This window comes from Hypomesus transpacificus, chromosome 11 (genome assembly GCF_021917145.1).
Source record: "Hypomesus transpacificus isolate Combined female chromosome 11, fHypTra1, whole genome shotgun sequence".
Classification (NCBI taxonomy): Eukaryota; Metazoa; Chordata; class Actinopteri; order Osmeriformes; family Osmeridae; genus Hypomesus; species Hypomesus transpacificus.
The window spans coordinates 2382547-2400581 of record NC_061070.1 but is presented as its reverse complement, the minus strand read 5'-3'; the positions used below and the strand labels follow the sequence as shown (position 1 = coordinate 2400581).

Here is an 18035-nt window from a genome sequence, read left to right as displayed (position 1 = left end):
TTATAAACAAGTCACAAAGATATGTAATGCATGCTGCTATGTGGTGCCATGCAGCTCATGTCCTGGACTGTGAAAGGAGGAGGTGGAACAAGAGGGGGAAAGGTGAAGGGGAGAGGAGGAGGAGAAATGGAGGGAGAGGAGGAGGAGGGGTGAAGGTGAGGTATGTAGGAGAGATGCATGGAGAGGAAGAGAGGAAGATATGCAGGGAGAGGAGAAGGAAAGGAGGAGAGATTCAGGGAGAGGAGGAGGAGAGATGCAGGGAGAGGAGGAGGAGAGATGCAGGGAGAGGAGGAGGAGAGATGCATGGAGAGGAAGAGAGGAAGATATGCAGGAAGAGGAGAAGGAAAGGAGGAGACATTCAGGGAGAGGAGGAGGATAGATGCAGGGAGAGGAGGACGAGCAGAGATGCAGGGAGAGGAGGAGGAGAGATGCAGGGAGAGGAGGAGGAGAGATGCAGGGAGAGGAGGAGAGATGCAGGGAGAGGAGGAGGAGAGATGCAGGGAGAGGAGGAGGAGAGATGCAGGGAGAGGAGGAGGAGGGGTGCAGGGAGAGAAGGAGGAGAGATGCAGGGAGAGGAGGAGGAGAGATGCAGGGAGAGGAGGAGGAGGAGAGATGCAGGGAGAGGAGGAGAGATGCAGGGAACGGAGTAGGAGGAGAGATGCAGGGAGAGGAGGAGGAGAGATGCAGGGAGAGGAGGAGGAGAGATGCAGGCAGAGGAGGAGGAGAGATGCAGGGAGAGGAGGAGGAGGAGAGATGCAGGGAAAGGAGGAGGAGGAAAGATGCAGGGAGAGGAGGAGGAGGAGAGATGCAGGGAGAGGAGGAGGATGAGAGATGCAGGGAGAGGAGGAAGAGGAGAGATGCAGGGAGAGGAGGAAGAGGAGAGATGCAGGGAAAGGAGGAGGAGAGATGCAGGGAGAGGAGGAGGAGAGATGCAGGGAGAGGAGGAGAGATGCAGGGAAAGGAGGAGGAGGAGAGATTCAGGGAGAGGAGGAGGAGGGATGCAGGGAGAGGAGGAGGAGGGATGCAGGGAGAGGAGGAGGAGGAGAGATGCAGGAACAGGAGGAGGAGAGATGTAGGGAGAGAAGGAGGAGGAGAGATGCAGGGAAAGGAGGAGGAGGAGAGATGCAGGGAGAGGAGGAGGAGGATAGATGCAGGGAGAGGAGGAGGAGGAGAGATGCAGGGAGAGGAGGAGGAGGGGTGCAGGGAGATGAGGAGGAGAGATGCAGGGAGAAAAGACAAATGCAGGGAGAGGAGGAGAGATGCAGGGAGGATTCAGACTCTGTATCCAAAGCTCTCTACCTTGCAAGTCAGCTTTCATCAATGCTACTGTCAGCAAAAGCATGAGGAGCGGAAAAGGCAGAATATACCGTCTGTTAGTAACAACAGCAGAGTGAAGAAGAAGAGAGGGAGAGAACGAGAGAAAGATATAAACTAAGAGAGAGGGGGAGAGAGACGAAGGCAGAGAGTGAATGACAGAGAGAGAAAGAGAGTTGAGGGCAGAGAGAGAGAGCTATGAAACAGATACGAAGATATATACAACAGAGAGAGGGAGAGAGGGAAGGAGGGAGGGAGAGCAGGATGGAATGGCAGAGAGTGAATAAAAGACAGACAGAGAGGGAGAGAGAGAGAGAGAGAGAGAGAGAGAGGAACAGAATAGAATGGAGGGATGCAGGATGCCATGGGACACGTTCACAGATGAAAACAGACATGCTGTATAGATAATGTAGTATAGATACTGTAGTATAGACATAATAGTATAGATACTGTAGTATATTTAATGTACTGTAGATACTGTAGTATACAGTGTTTCCCACAGGTTAAAAAGCTATTTGTGTCGGGGGGGGGGGGGGGGGGGGGGGGTTTCAAACACAGAACTTTATTATATTAAATATGAATCCAAAATGATTCACACCTTCACAAAATCAACAACAACAACAAACCAATAATTTCTGCATATGCAGGTAGCAACGCTAGTGCTAAATAACTATTTAAATGGTCGGCTCCATGACGCAGGGTAAGTAGCTAGCTCCTGAGACTTCTCACCAAAAGAACGAAGGGGAAACTTCGATTAAGACATGCTCGTAGGTACTTAACGAAAAGTAGCCTCAACTTTCCTCGACCGTTAGCTACGGCTCTAATGCTGAAGGCTCGCTGATATAGCTGTCTGTCTTAATTGAACGGTGTGTGTATCGTAACGCATGCCGACGTTGTGACTGTGTGTATGTGAGAAAGACGCGTGAGATGGAGGAAGAGCAGGGAAAGGAAATGCAGCTGACAGAATACGCTGCGTGTTTTAACCTAAATAGTGTCAAAAAAAAGTTTTTATGAAACGCAATATGTGGCGTCCGGGGTTTATTCTGTGGTGCACCGCCACAAATTAGTCTATGTGTGGAAAACACTGGTATACATACTGTAGTAAAAATACTGTAGTATACATGAGTAGTATAAATATGTAGTATAGACAATGTAGTATAGACACTGTAATATAGATACTGTAGTATAAATACTGTAGCATAGATACTGTTGTATAGACACCATAGTATAAATACTGTAGCATAGATACTGTTGTATAGACACCATAGTATAAATAATGTAGCATAGATATGTAGTATAGATAATGTAGTATAGAAACTGTAGTATAGATAATGTAGTATAGCTATGTAGTATAGATACTGTAGTATTGATAAAGCAGTATAGAAATGTAGTATAGCTACTGTAGTATATATATATGCAGTATAGACACCGTATCATAATATAGTATAAATACTGTAGTATAGACACCTCGGTGTGTATACTGCGGTATAGATACTATAGCATAGATACTGTGGTATAGATATTGTAGTATAGATACTGTGGTACAGGTATGTAGTATAGATACTGTCGTATAAGTAGTATAGTATAGATACTGTGGTATAGATAGTGTGGTAAAGATATGTAGTATAGATACTGTGGTATATATAGTGTAGTATATATACTGTGGTATAGATAGTGTAGTATAGATACTGTGGTTTAGATAGTGTAGTATATATATTGTGGTTTAGATAGTGTAGTATAGATAGTGTGGTATAGATAGTGTAGTATAGATATTGTGGTATAAATAGTGTAGTATATATACCGTGGTATAAACATTTACATTTAAACATTTAGTCATTTAGCAGACGCTCTTATCCAGAGCGACTTACAGTAAGTACAGGGACATTGCCCTCGAGGCAAGTAGGGTGAAGTGCCTTTCCCAAGGACACAACGTCATTGGCAAGGCCAGGGAATCGAACCAGCAACCTTTGGATTACTAGCCCAATTCCCTAACCGCTCAGCCACCTGACTCCCCGGTATAGATAGTGCAGTATAGATACTGTGGTATAGTGTAGTATAGACACTGTGGTATAGATAGTGTAGTATAGATAGTGTAGTATATATACTGTGGTTTAGATAGTGTAGTATAGATAGTATGGTATAGATAGTGTAGTATAGATACTGTGGTATAGATAGTGTAGTATAAATACTGTGCAATATATAGTGTAATATAGATAGTGTAGTATAGATACTGTGGTATAAATAGTGTAGTATATATACTGAGGGATAGATAGTGTAGTATAGATACTGTAGTATAGATAGTGTAGTAAATATACTGTGGTATAGATAGTGTAGTATAGATACTGTGGTATAGATAGTGTAGTATATATACTGTGGTATAGATAGTGTAGTATAGATACTGTGGTATAGATAGTGTAGTATAGATACTGTGGTATAGATAGTGTAGTATAGATACTGTGGTATAGATAGTGTAGTATAGATACTGTGGTATAGATACTGTGGTATAGATACTGTGGTATAGATAGTGTAGTATATATACTGTGGTATAGATAGTGTAGTATAGATACTGTGGTATAGATACTGTGGTATAGATACTGTGGTATAGATAGTGTAGTATATATACTGTGGTATAGATAGTGTAGTATAGATACTGTGGTATAGATACTGTGGTATAGATAGTGTAGTATAGATACTGTGGTATAGATACTGTGGTATATATACTGTGGTATAGATAGTGTAGTATAGATACTGTAGTATATATACTGTGGTATAGATAGTGTAGTATAGATACTGTGGTATAGATACTGTGGTATAGATACTGTGGTATAGATACTGTGGTATAGGCCCTGGCACAGTCCTGGGCCCTTTGATGTAGCGGAGCCCAGTCACTCCCAACACATCGGCATCTGTTCCAGTCTGGAAGGGGGGGGGGAGCGGCCTACTCTATAAGTGTTGATATTATTATTATTGTAATCAAATATTATTATTGTTCACTGTGTCTGGTAGCTGAAATGTGGTTGTTTCACACTGTGTCTGGTGAACACAGATCATTCCTAACTCAGTTAAAACCCTGCACTTCGGATGTTGATCCTTTCTACACGCTCTGTCTGTCGCTCTGGATAAAAGCCTCTGCTAAATGACTAGTGACTATATGGTGTTCATGCAACACCAGTCATCCATGACTCAGCACACTGCTCCACACACGCGCACACACATTACATTTGATCATTTAGCAGACGCTGTCATCCACAGTGACTTACAGGAAGTACAGGGACATTCCCTCGAGGCAAGTAGGGTGAAGTGCCTTGCCCAAGAACACAACGTTGTATCGCACGGCTGGGAATCGAACCGGCAACCTTCTGATTAATAGCCTGATTCCCTAACCGCTCAGCCATCTGACGCCCTACACACACACGGGCGCACACACACGGGCGCACACACACACGGGCGCACACACAAACGGGCGCACACACAAACGGGTGCACACACACACAGGAGTGCACACACACGCCAGGGAAGGGTGTGACAGGAACACTTGGAATTTACATGACACAGATAAATAACCAATCATGGAGCATTGGAAGACACATTCTATATGGGGAGGAGGGTATGTGTCTGGGAGTGTCTGCAGAGCTACACTGCCCCCTGGTGTCTGGGAGTGTCTGCAGAGCTACACTGCCCCCTGGTGTCTGGGAGTGTCTGCAGAGCTACACTGCCCCCTGGTGTCTGGGAGTGTCTGCAGAGCTACACTGCCCCCTGGTGTCTGAGCATGTGCAGAGCTACACTGCCCCCTGGTGTCTGAGCATGTGCAGTGCTACACTGCCCCCTGATGTCTCACCTTCGCAGCCGCGGTCTATCTGGCCCACGCAGGCCAGCGCGTCAGACAGCAGATCAGGCAGCCGGCCGTTCAGATCCACAGACGCCAGACAGCCCTGGAAGCCCTCCCTGGCATGCACCAGCTTAGGCAGGTCCTTATACATCTCCTTGGCAACACCGCCAATATAGAGGTCACCTGGAGGGGGTCAGGGAGGGGACAGGGTGAGAGACGAGACAGGGTGAGGAAGGGGACAGGAGGGGGAGAGGAGGGGTTGAGGGAGGGGGAAGAGAAGGTGGTCAGAACATAGTTACATCAGCCCCTTGTACACAGCCTGTTAAAGGAGGAAATGGAACACGGAGTCATTGTTGTATCGGTCTCAAGCCGTCAGCGGAGGTATTCAAGGAGCCGAATCACGTCTGGTTAAAGACACAGCCGGGATGGACCGACTACACATGGATGTGCCATGCCCTACCCTACCACACGGATGTGCCATGGACTACTCTACTACATGGATGTGCCATGGACTACCCTACCACACGGATGTGCCATGGACTACCCTACCACACAGATGTGCCATGGACTACCCTACCACATGGATATGCCATGGACTACCCTACCACATGGATGTGCCATGGACTACTCTACTACATGGATGTGCCATGGACTACCCTACCACATGGATGTGCCATGGACTACTCTACTACATGGATGTGCCATGGACTACCCTACCACACAGATGTGCCATGGACTACCCTACCACATGGATGTGCCATGGACTACCCTACCACACAGATGTGCCATGCCCTACCCTACCACATGGATGTGCCATGGACTACCCTACCACATGGATGTGCCATGGACTACCCTAACACATGGATGTGCCATGGACTACCCTAACACATGGATGTGCCATGGACTACCCTACCACAAAGATGTGCCATGCCCTACCCTACCACATGGATGTGCCATGGACTACCCTACCACATGGATGTGCCATGGACTACCCTAACACATGGATGTGCCATGGACTACTCTACCACATGGATGTGCCATGGACTACCCTACCACATGGATGTGCCATGGACTACCCTACCACATGGATGTGCCATGGACTACCCTACCACACAGATGTGCCATGGACTACCCTAACACATGGATGTGCCATGGACTACCCTACCACATGGATGTGCCATGGACTACCCTACCACACAGATGTGCCATGGATTACCCTACCACATGGATATGCCATGGACTACCCTACCACATGGATGTGCCATGGACTACCCTTCCACATGGATGTGCCATGGACTACCCTACCACACAGATGTGCCATGGACTACCCTACCACACGGATGTGCCATGGACTACCCTACCACACGGATATACCATGGACTACCCTACCACACAGATGTGCCATGGACTACCCTAGTACCACATGGATGTGCCATGGACTACCCTACCACACGGATGTGCCATGGACTACCCTAACACATGGATGTGCCATGGACTACCCTAGTACCACATGGATGTGCCATGGACTACCCTACCACATGGATGTGCCATGCCCTACCCTACCACATGGATGTGCCATGGACTACCCTACCACATGGATGTGCCATGGACTACTCTACCACACAGATGTGCCATGGTTAAGCCAGGGAGTAGTCCTTAAACATTTTCATTAATTGCTAAAGGAAAATGGACTGTTCATGAAACATAAAGGGAAAGGGAAACACTGACTGAACCGGAATCTGGAACATTTTCAGGATCTGGCCTTTGTGGTAAATATCCCTGACCATTTGAACACCACACCAACTGCAAAGTTGAGATAAACTTTGTACTATGATGACGTTTGTGCATTTCAACAAAAACTCATCAACGATGGCAACATGGATCGATTCAAGATGAAAATATCAGAACTGAAGACAAAATATCAGTAGTGTTTTCAAATACGGAACTTCAGCTAAAAATCGCCTAAAATTGAGTTGATTGACTTACAGTGCAGTTATGTGGTAAAAAACTAATTTGCCAATGTTGACTTGCACACATTCTATCAGCATTGCCTCTGTGAGTCTGTGCATGTTTGGAAGTACTTCATCTACACAATGAACATAAATAAATCCAAAGTGTGCTCTCGCTTATCACATGCTCACTGAAATGACATTATGAAAGTGTCAATTGCTCCAAGACTCCTGATATTGAGAAGTTGGTTGAAGCCAAGACGTGTCAGACAGTTTTAAACAGTAACCATATACTGACCTCAGTTGAGTGCTTCTGTACTGTACTGATCTTTTCCCAATTAGCATCCAAAAATGTTTATTAAAAAAAGCTGATGTTGATACTCAGAATGTCTACAATCAGTATTAATCAATTTTGATATTTTCACAGATATGTATTTTCTAATTTGTTGATCTGTATTTTTTATCAGAAACGATGTCTCTGATGATCCCAGATTCTTTTCCATTGTGCATTTGCTGTTGCCTTCATCTTCTCCTTGAAATACAAATGTCAATTTAAATTTAATTTAATAAATTACAATTGAGGATGAAATACTTTTGAATGAAAATGTCTGTGTGATGTGGTGAAATTAGGTCTGGTCCAGTTAGATCCTTCATGTTGTGTTCATGTGTCTCTGCCTAGATCCTTCATGTTGTGTTCATGTTTCTCTGCCTCTTATGGCTGTTATAGGAACATGTCCCTTAGGATGTCCTGTTGGGTAAAACGTGTCCGGTTCCATCTTGTTCAGATTTTTCTTGGCCTGCCTCAGGTGATATTTTAACCAATGTGGCCCCCGACCCCAAAGGAGTTCCACACCTCTTAATGAGCTCTGCTGCTGTGTGGCAACACTGACCTCTAGTGGACAATCTAGAGTCATGCAGTGAAACAGCCTGACACTGTCTAAATGTGCAGCATCTCTGGTGGAGGATCCCATTTACTGCAGAGAAGCTGCATCATATTATCTATGTCTCTTTCTAAAACTGGTTGTTCCCATCCTTGAATGTGATTGGCTATATCGCATTCCATGCCGTTGTAAAATCCAGCATAACCTCACATGTTGTCCTCATAACATTCTTTAACATTCCATATTACTGCGCATCGAATATTTCAAATTGAAAAAGACGGCAAAGATGTCCATCTGGCTGTGGCGTGGCAACGATTTATGTAGGAACTATACTTTGTAGTAGCGGAAGAATTACGGTTTATTATTAAACTATTTTGTTTCTAATTGTTTGTATTGATGAAACCATATCAAATATTTGTAGTAACAGTTTTAGAAAAGCAATAAGCCCCGCGAGTCCGTGGTTTACGCTGATTTTAGAACAGGTAAGGGGGTTTTCTAACAACTCCCCTTACCTGTTCTAAAATCAGCGTACGCCACGGGGCTTATTGCTTAAATTTACAGTAGCATACATGTGGTTTTTAAATACCCTCACAGCACCTCTAACTTCCTCCATCTCCCACTACCCCACCCCAGACCCCTCCCCCTATATCTAATACACCCTCCCTCCCCCCAGCCCTTCAGACAGCCCTCCCACCTGCCCCCCTGCCCAGTGGCCAGACTCACCCTTCAGGTCCAGGTTCTTGGCCCCCATGGTGGTCTGGGTGGTGACCTTGGTGTCGATCTTGACGGTGTGCAGGTTGTTGGTGTCTCTGGAGACGAGGACGTTGTGCCAGTGGTTGTCGTTCAGAGGCTTGTTGGAGTTTCCCTTGATGAGATGGGCTCCGTTTCCCAGATCCGACACGTAGTGGAGGTACCTGAGTGATCGCAGCGTTATGGACCAGCCCACAGCCTCAACACCACTACAGCTACAACTGGTATCACCCTAGTCTCCTCACATATCTCCTGCTGGTCTCTCCTAGTCTGACCTCATCATATCTCCTGCTGGTCTCTCCTAGTCTCACATCATACATCCTGCTGGTCTCTCCTAGTGTGACTTCATCATATCTCCTGCTGATCTCTCCTAGTCTCACCTCATCATATCTCCTGCTGGTCTTTCCTAGTCTCATCTCATTATATCTCCTGCTGGTCTCTCCTAGTCTCACATCATACATCCTGCTGGTCTCTCCTAGTGTGACCTCATCATATCTCCTGCTGGTCTCATAGTCATCTCATCATATCTCCTCCTGGTCTCTCCTAGTCTCAACTCATCATATCTCCAGCTGGTTTCTCCTAGTCTCACCTCGTCATATTTCCTGCTGGTCTCTCCTAGTCTCAACTCATCATATCTCCTGCTGGTCTCTCCTAGTCTCACCTCATCATATCTCCAGCTGGTTTCTCCTAGTCTCACCTCATCATATCTCCTGCTGGTTTCTCCTAGTCTCATCTCATCATATCTCCTGCTGGTCTCTCCTAGTCTCATCTCATCATATCTCCTGCTGGTTTCTAATACTCTGTCCCAGTCAACCCTAGTCTCTCCTAGTATACTCTAGTTTCTTCTAGTCTCTCCCCATCATATCTCCTGCTGGTCTCTCCTAGTCTCTCCCCATCATATCTCCTGCAGGTGTCTGCTCGTCTCTCTCTCCAGTCCCACCTACCCCTTGACCAGCTCCACCACGATGAAGTCATTGCCGTCGCCGCTGTTGAAGAGGATGAGTCCGTCAGAGGAGGTGGTCTTGAACTGGAAGAACAGGTGCATGGAGTAGTAGGCCTGCAGGGTGGTCAACGACACGTAGCTGGAGCGCGACTTGAAGGTCACCGGGTCGGCCACGATGCTCTTGAAGCCGATCACTGCGTTGAGCTCGCAGTACTCAATGTCTCCGTTCTTGCAGAGGTCGATGTAGGCCAGGCCGTTGAAGGAGAAGCTCTGGAGGTGGCCGATGAAGTTGGAGGGTACGAGGGACAGGAAGCGCTTCTCCGTCACGATGCCTGTCTCCAGGTTGTGGAACTCCAGCTGAGTGTGGTCACCTGCCATCTGACCTGGGGGAGGAAGGGGGTTAGGTGGAGGTACAGAGTGTGTTGGAGGAGGGGGCAGGGTTTGGTGGGGGGAAGGAAGGAAGGGAATGAAAAGGGGCATGGAGGAGAAGAGATAAGGAGGGAGAAAGGACATAGAGATAGAGCACGTGTGTGACAGAGAAGAGTGGAGGAGAAGGAGGGTGTAGGAGGAGGAGGGAGAAAGTAGGAGGAGGGGAAGGAGGGAGAGAAGGGGAAGGAAGGAAGGGAGAGGAGGGAGAAAGGAGGAGAAGGTTGTAAGAGGAGGAGGCAAATGAGGGAGAAGAGAAAGGAGGAAGAGGGAGAAGAGGAGGAGGGAGAGGAGAGAAGGAGAGGAAGAGGAGGGAGAGTGGGAGAGTTGGAGAGGAGGGAGAGTGGGAAGAGGAGGGGAGAAGGAGAGGAGGAAAAGGGAGGAGAGGAGGAGGGAGAGGAGAGGGAGGAGGAAGGGAGAGGGAGGAGAGAGAGAAGGAAGGAGGAGAGAAGGAGGTACCTTCCACAGCAGGCAGGTCATCCACGGTAAGCTTCAGGTTCTTGCCTCTCCTGAACACCCTGACAGTGTGCCACTCGTTATCATTCAGGTTCTGACCCGCAAATAAAGTCTCTGGACCCTTACCTGTAGAACAGCCCAGAGGGAAGTTAAAACACACATACATAAAACACCTTCCTACACACATACTTACATGCTCATAAACACACACACACTCATACACACACACTTACATGCTCATAAACACACACACTCATACACACAAGCTTAGTCAGACACTCAAACACACACAGTCATAAACACACACACACACAGACACACTAGGAGTACATGAGCAAAAGTGAGCAAATAACAGGAAAGACAGACAAAAGGAAAGAAAGAAGGTAGAGAAGCAAGACAGAGAGAGAAAGGGACAAAAGAGAGGTAGAAAGAAGAGGGGAGAGAGGAGAGATGGATAGAGGTGGGATGAAGAGAGAGGAGAGATGGATAGAGGTGGGATAAAGAGAGAGGAGAGATGGATAGAGGTGGGATAAAGAGAGAGGAGAGATGGATAGAGGTGGGATTAAGATGGGAGAGAGGAGAAATGGATAGAGGTGGGATAAAGAGAGGGGGGAGGGCGATGGATATAACCAGCCTGACCACTATAACCAACCTGTAAATTGCCTGACCACTATAACCAACCTGTAAATTGCCTGACCACTGGAACCAGCCTGTAAATCCCCTGGGGTCTCATTTATAAAGGTTGCGTACGGACAAGGCTGAAAATGTGCGTACGCCACTTCCCACGCAAAGGTTGTGATTTATAAAAAACGAACTTGACGGGAAAATGTGCGGTCCTCCACACAAGCTCTTACCCATCTCAGAATCAGAATGGGATTTATTCGCCATGAAAGTTTGCACAGACAAGGTATTTACTTTGGCAGGAAGGTGCATACAATAAACCTATAGGAACCTAAAATTTAAATATGTGGACTATCTGTACTAAGGGTACATAGGGTACATAAACTTAGCCTGGCTGCCAGCCCAACTTCTCCCCGCCACAAAAAAATTTGGTCGGGAAGTTGGGTCTGGAGGGTCTCGTATTGGGGACCAACTACAGAAAACCAGAATCTGGGCGAACCAATGAAATTGCCAGGGCGGGCTTTATACGATGATGGACAGATGATCAACAGTAACGTAATCACCCACGACACAAAAGAGCGCTTAGGTTGAATTTGTTTTGAACAAACATGGCTACCGCTGGAGATCTGGGATGTTATGATTCTGCCATCGAGTCTGTTTTAAAAGACATCGACAGCGCATTAATTTTGAAAGAGGAACAGAGAGACGCAATCAAGGCATTTGTCGATGAAAAATATGTTTTTGCAGTCCTTCCTATGGGATTCGGTAAAGGTTTAATTTATCAGCTGGCCCGATGGTCCGGAAAGAAGATGGGACACAATGAAAACCCAGTGGCCATTGTGGTTTCTCATTTTCTTTTGTGGAGTTGTAATCCTAAACGGAGAACTTGTTCGTATATGCATTGCCCTTTATTGTTTAGCTCAAAAAGGTTGACCGTGTGAACAAGTACTCCCCCTACCCTTAAATTAATTTTACAACACAGGCAAAAATCGTTTGTATTCATTCTTCAAGCATACTTCAAGTCTGCTTGCAGTTTAGTCAGTAAAGATTTAGCTGCCTCTCAGATTAGTTCTGTTGACAACAACTATGAGGCGCTTGACATACGTCACATAGTCTGTTGCTCTGATTGGTTGTAGATCTATCCAATTGAGCGAAGAGGCATTTGTTTTCCAGGCTCGTTTGAAACAGGCCCCGTAGTCAAAGCCCAACGGAGAGTTCTCAGACTCATATTCTGACTAGAATTATGAGTATGACAACGTCAGGCTAACATAAACTAGCAGTACTAAGTGGAATTAGAATGAAATAAAATGTACAATAAAATAAAATATAAGTTACCAATTACAATATAAATACAAATATTATAAAAAATACAAATGTACACGATACAATTGTGTAAATGTAATGTGTTTTAAGCAGGAAGTCATTAGAGTCAGTGTGGACCCTTGGCCTTGTTGAAGAGGCCAACAGCGGAAGGGAAAAAACTTTTTGTGGCGTGAAGTATTGGTCCTGATGCACCGCAGCCTTCTGCCGGAGGGGAGTGACAAACAGGGAGTGTCCAGGGTGGGAGGAGTCGACCACAATCTTCCTCGCTCGCCTCAGGGTCCTCGAGGTGTGCAGGTCCTCGAGGGAAGGCAGATTGCAGCCAATCACCTTCTCAGCAGTGTGGATGATAAACTGCAGCCTGCTCTTGTCCTTGGAAGTGGCAGCAGCGTACCAGATGGTGATGGAGGAGGTGAGGATGGACTCAATGATGGCTGAGTAAAGTGCACCATCATTGTCTTTGGCAGGTAGAATTTCTTCAGCTGCTGAAGGAAGTACATCTTCTGTTGTGCTTTCTTGGTGAGGGAGCCGATGTTCAGTTCCCACTTGAGGTCCTGGGAGAGGATAGTGCCCAGGAAGCGGAAGGACTCTACAGTGTTGACTGGGGAGTCACTCAGGGTGATGGGGGTGAGTGGGGCTGTGCTCTTCCTGAAGTCCACAACCATCTCCACTGTCTTAAGAGCATTGAGCTCTAGGTTGTTCTGGCTGCACCAGGTCACCAAGTTGGCCGCTTCCCACCTAAAATCAGCAGGGCTCTTAAGTTTTGAAGACAGGCAAGAGTGACATTCTCTCCCCCTCCCCCCCCCCCCCCCCCCCAAAGTTAATTAATTGCTTTTTACCTGACATCTTTGAAAGGCAGCAATGATTAATGCATCCATGGCCAGGATATAATAATAAAATATGACATTATTTTAAAAGTTAAAAGAATCGGGCCTATTTACATCCCGCACTGGGTTCGATCCTGCCACCTCTCACATCCCAAGCGCCGCCACTACCAACTACGCCAACGAAAAGCTAGACGACCATTGATGCGGGTGGCGTTTTACTTACCTGACGAGTGAGTTTCACCGATACACACCGGCTACATCTATGAACTACTTGTTCTGAGCAGGTGTTGTCAGTGAACAGGCTGTAAAACTGTTGGTTAAGAGACTCGTGAAAAACTGATGCTAATAATCTGGGATTTTTTTTTTTACAGCAGTCAAGTTGTCATTGTTTGTGTCAAACAAGTTGTGAATTTGTTGTAACATTAAAACAGGTGATCATAACTGTGATCAAAGTGATGCTCGAGCTCCAGCGGTTTGCTTTGTAGGTGAACAAAACTTTCGGAAGACGTAGCAGAATCCAGAAAAATGACAGGATATGCTTTTTTTCCATTGGTTGTTGCATTAAATCTTACCCAGATACAATGGTGCTATTTTCCGATTGACTATTGTATAGACCCTTTCTTTTTTTGTTTGGCTAATAAGTGGCAGGCTCAACTAAGAACTCCAGGGGAGACGCGCTTGACTGCCGGTTCCATAGTGAGAGTGGGGCGGCCAGAGGAATTTTGGTTGGGTGCTGCGGCATATTAAATATATTATAAATATTTTTTTGGGCGTGAGAAATACAATGTGTGGCGGGAAGGCGTGACTAAAGACCAAAATGAGTGACTGTCACTCTCAATGCGTGACAATTGAGAGCCCTGAATCAGACTCGTCTCCACCAGAGATGAGCCCAATAAGGGTGGTGTCGTCCGCAAACTTCAGGAGTTTGACGGATGGATGACTGGAGGTGCAGCTGTTGGTGTATAGGGAGAAGAGCAGAGGAGAAACGACGCAGCCCTGAGGTGATCCGGTGCTGATGACCGGGAGTCAGAGACTAGTGTTCCCAGTTTAACGCACTGCTTCCTGTCAGACAGGAAGTCTGTGATCCACCTGCAGGTGGAGTCGGGCACGTTCAGCTGGGAGAGCTTGTCCTGAAGCAGGGCTGGGATGATGGTATTAAAGGCAGAGCTGAAGTCCACAAACAGGATCCTGGCGTAGGTTGCTGGGGAGTCCAGGCCTACGCACATTTTTGAGACTGCGAATTGGCGACGCAGATTACCTTAAACTGTAGTCAGACAGCAGAAAGTAAATGTGTGAAAAACGATTACTCTTAATATTTTTATGTTTTATTTTCTTGAACAATCAAACTCAAATTTTAGATCAAAATTCAGCGCTGTCTCACCATCAGATTGTCCACTACGGGAGTGTAGGAGGGGGAGATGCCCCGACTGCATGGAATACAGGATAACATCACATATCCTACCTTTACATAACTCCACAACACAGTGTATCACTAAATATATTTCTTTAATACTGTTCATATATCATCATATGTCAAAAACTGGACATACAGCCGTTAAGCTCCTGTGCAATTGCTACACTACGTCCTCGTTATCAGTTCAAACTTTAATACTGTTCATGACAAAACCGGCATGAAGAAACGTGTGAATATGCTGCCACTCGCACTGTTTTTTAAGTGGTGATCCTGCTGCTGTGGCCACCAAATAATGTAGGTTTTGTTCTTGTAATCTTTTTTGTTCTTTACCCACCTGTCGCCATGAATCACTGTAAAGAACAATCGCATGCCGGGGTCATTAATATACTGGATTAGCATTCATGAGGTGCATTGACCATTTATAGTAAAAAATGGGCACGCTCAGGGCGGGGTAAAATGCTGATTCACGTACGCACACCTGTGGGTAATCTGGGTTTTATAAAGGGAACATTGCTTACAGGCAGGGGCGGTCTTTCCTACAGGCGAGGTGTAGGCGGTCGCCTAGGGCGCCACTCAGAGGGGGGCGTAAAAAAATGCGCCCAGCAAAAAAAAAATATGCTGGCCATTATTTTTTGCGCCCCCTTCTATATTTCCAACCAATATTTTGACATTCAATAAATAAATCTAACATTAGGGTAAAATGACCCAAAAATCGAAGCTAGCCAGTGACTTGTGACGTTCCTTGTTATTGCCATTCAGTCGAAACATCAGTTCAAGTTCAGCTGAACCACAATTTGCGTCATTTTGGAGGTCGAAGCCGGCTGTCGGCGCCGCCGGTGCTGCATGAAGTCGAACACACCTATTTTCTCAGGGATTTTGTTCTTTATTTCATGTTTGTTCATTGCTGCGATCGTTGTTGTGTTTATTTGAAAGGAATGCAGTCTTGCAGGGTAAAATAGCATTTGAAAGTGAAAAGGGTGAGAGTCAGATGGCTGAGCGGTGAGGGAGTCGGGCTAGTAATCAGAAGGTTGCCAGATCGATTCTCCTCGTGCCAAAATGACGTTGTGCCCTTGGGCAAGGCACTTCACCCTACTTGTCCCGCGGGGAATGTCCCTGTACTTACTGTAAGTCGCTCTGGATAAGAGCGTCTGCTAAATGACTAAATGTAAAGTTGCAATTCCGTTTTCGTGCAAAATCTTTTTTATTTTTTTGGGAGGAAGGGGGGTTTGGGGGGGAGGGTGTCACGAGTGATGCTCGCCTAGAGCGCCAAATGTAGTAGGGCTGGCACTTTTCAGTTAAAATTTGCCATGTTTCATAGCCAGTTAAAACTTTGCGGATGGCCTGCACATTCTCACATCAAGTAAACTTTTAGACATCACACTGTGTGCGTGAAAACCAGCGTACGCAATCTTTTCGTGCGTACGCAACGTTTATACATGAGGCCTCTGGTCACTAGAACCAGCCTGTTAACCAGCCTGTATACCAGTCTGACATCTAGAATCAGTTGGAGTGGGAGAGGTGTGGGGAGGGGGAGGGGTATTGTGGCATGGCAGACACACTTAGGTTAGGTTCAACCAAACAGGAAGTGAGAACACATGGTTCCACGTTTATCTGCCATTAGTAATGTTAGTAAGTACCTGTTCAGGTGCATCACAAAGCTCCTCCTGATAATCCCTAGTAGCCCATCCAACCCTCTCAGTAACCATGTACACCTTTAACCCGTTAATGAGTAGCATCATAAATATGTGATTGTTTGAATGTGGGTCCCCTAGCGTAACATCACAGATTTTGAACATCCCCATTGAATATTTTCTGATATACAAAAACGATGTGACAAATGCTTTAGTATGGCTTCAAATTGTACTAATGAGAAGGCTAACAGGTAGCATGGTAGTAGCATTGCTACGAGTATTATGCTAGCTAACTTAGCCCAGAAGCTAACTAAAGCTAGCTAGCTATCGTTTCGGAAATATGACTTGCGCTGTGGGGACTAGGGCTGTCCCCGACTAAGATTTTCTTTGGTCGACAAAGACTCGACTAAAACATCTGAAAATCGAAATTTGAAACGCTTTTTTTTCTCAAAAAAACAAAACAACATACAAACATTTTCGCAATCTGACTCAATGGCTGCTGGACATTGATTCAGCCGTTAATAGCCTATTAATAATGAGGCTCGTATCACCAGTCCGGTTGTAACCGAATGCCGATGGTATTTAGTATCTCTTACAATGTACTACAAATAAAAAATATTGTTTGTTTAACATGCAAATCATCAGAGCGCGCTTATCACTGCCTGAATTTGCAGCATGCGAACTTACGCAGAAGCTGAGTGGGGAACGGTGCAACAGAGAAAGATTTTGTTGTTTTGGCCGGAGAAGATTGTCATTCAATTTGGATGTGATTCATAGGCATATTCGACGGCGTTACCATGAGCGAAGTAGAGCTAGGCCGATTTACGTTTTTCAGGTGGTAGGCTACATCATATTCGACGTCAAATATGAAAAATAAACCGCTGTTGGCAGAGTTTGCATTCAACGTTTTTCGAGTCACCCGGTACTTTGTAAATGTAAATGTACTCTAATGACATGCTGCCATATCACAGATGTCTTTGCCATTTTGACTAATAACACCGACAAAGTAGGCTATGGCAGAGTTTGTAGTTCTGCAGCCAATTGTGCTTGTGCCGTGTGCAAAATACCAAAACAAAACAAAGTGCAGATTAACGAAAAGGAAAATTGTAACACCTTTTCTTTTAAATAAAAATGTTTTCCGCTTTTTTGAGTTTAATTTTTTTCTTAAATAATATAATTTACAATTTATGTAGAACATTTAGTTAATTCAGCAATGATGAGCAATGATGACACAAGCGGGAATCAGATCTCACACTGCCATACGGCAGCTTGATAAAAAAGATCTTAGTCGACCAAGAGCATATAAAGCAGAAAATCGACTAGTCGAATAAGTGGGGACAGCCCTTTTGGGGACCATTGGAAATATTTTGAACTCATTCAATTAAAGGTTAATATTAGAACTAACTCAGCTAAAGGTTAATAATTAGTCTCAACTCACTCAACTAAAGGTTCATATTCATCTCAACTCACTCAACTAAAGGTTCATATTAGTCTCAACTCACTCAACTAAAGGTTCATATTAGTCTCAACTCACTCCACTAAATGTTCATATTAATCTAAACTCACTCAACTAAAGGTTAATATTCATATCAACTCACTCAACTAAATGTTAATACTTTAGTCTCAATCAATGAGAGCTACATACCTTTTGACATTAATATCATAAAGTAAGAA

At 45.3% G+C, this 18035-nt stretch overlaps 1 protein-coding gene across 1 annotated transcript in view; it reads right to left on the bottom strand.

Moving 5' to 3' along the window:
* LOC124473677 (neurexin-1a-like) overlaps nt 1-18035 on the bottom strand; it is a 111744-nt gene that overhangs the window by 4324 nt on the left and 89385 nt on the right. The window contains exons 11-14 of the mRNA XM_047029309.1: nt 10552-10674; nt 9668-10049; nt 8697-8887; nt 5153-5326 (exon numbers count right to left, since the gene is read on the bottom strand). Coding sequence (XP_046885265.1) covers nt 5153-5326; nt 8697-8887; nt 9668-10049; nt 10552-10674 — 870 coding nt within the window. The remainder of the gene's footprint in view (nt 1-5152; nt 5327-8696; nt 8888-9667; nt 10050-10551; nt 10675-18035) is intronic.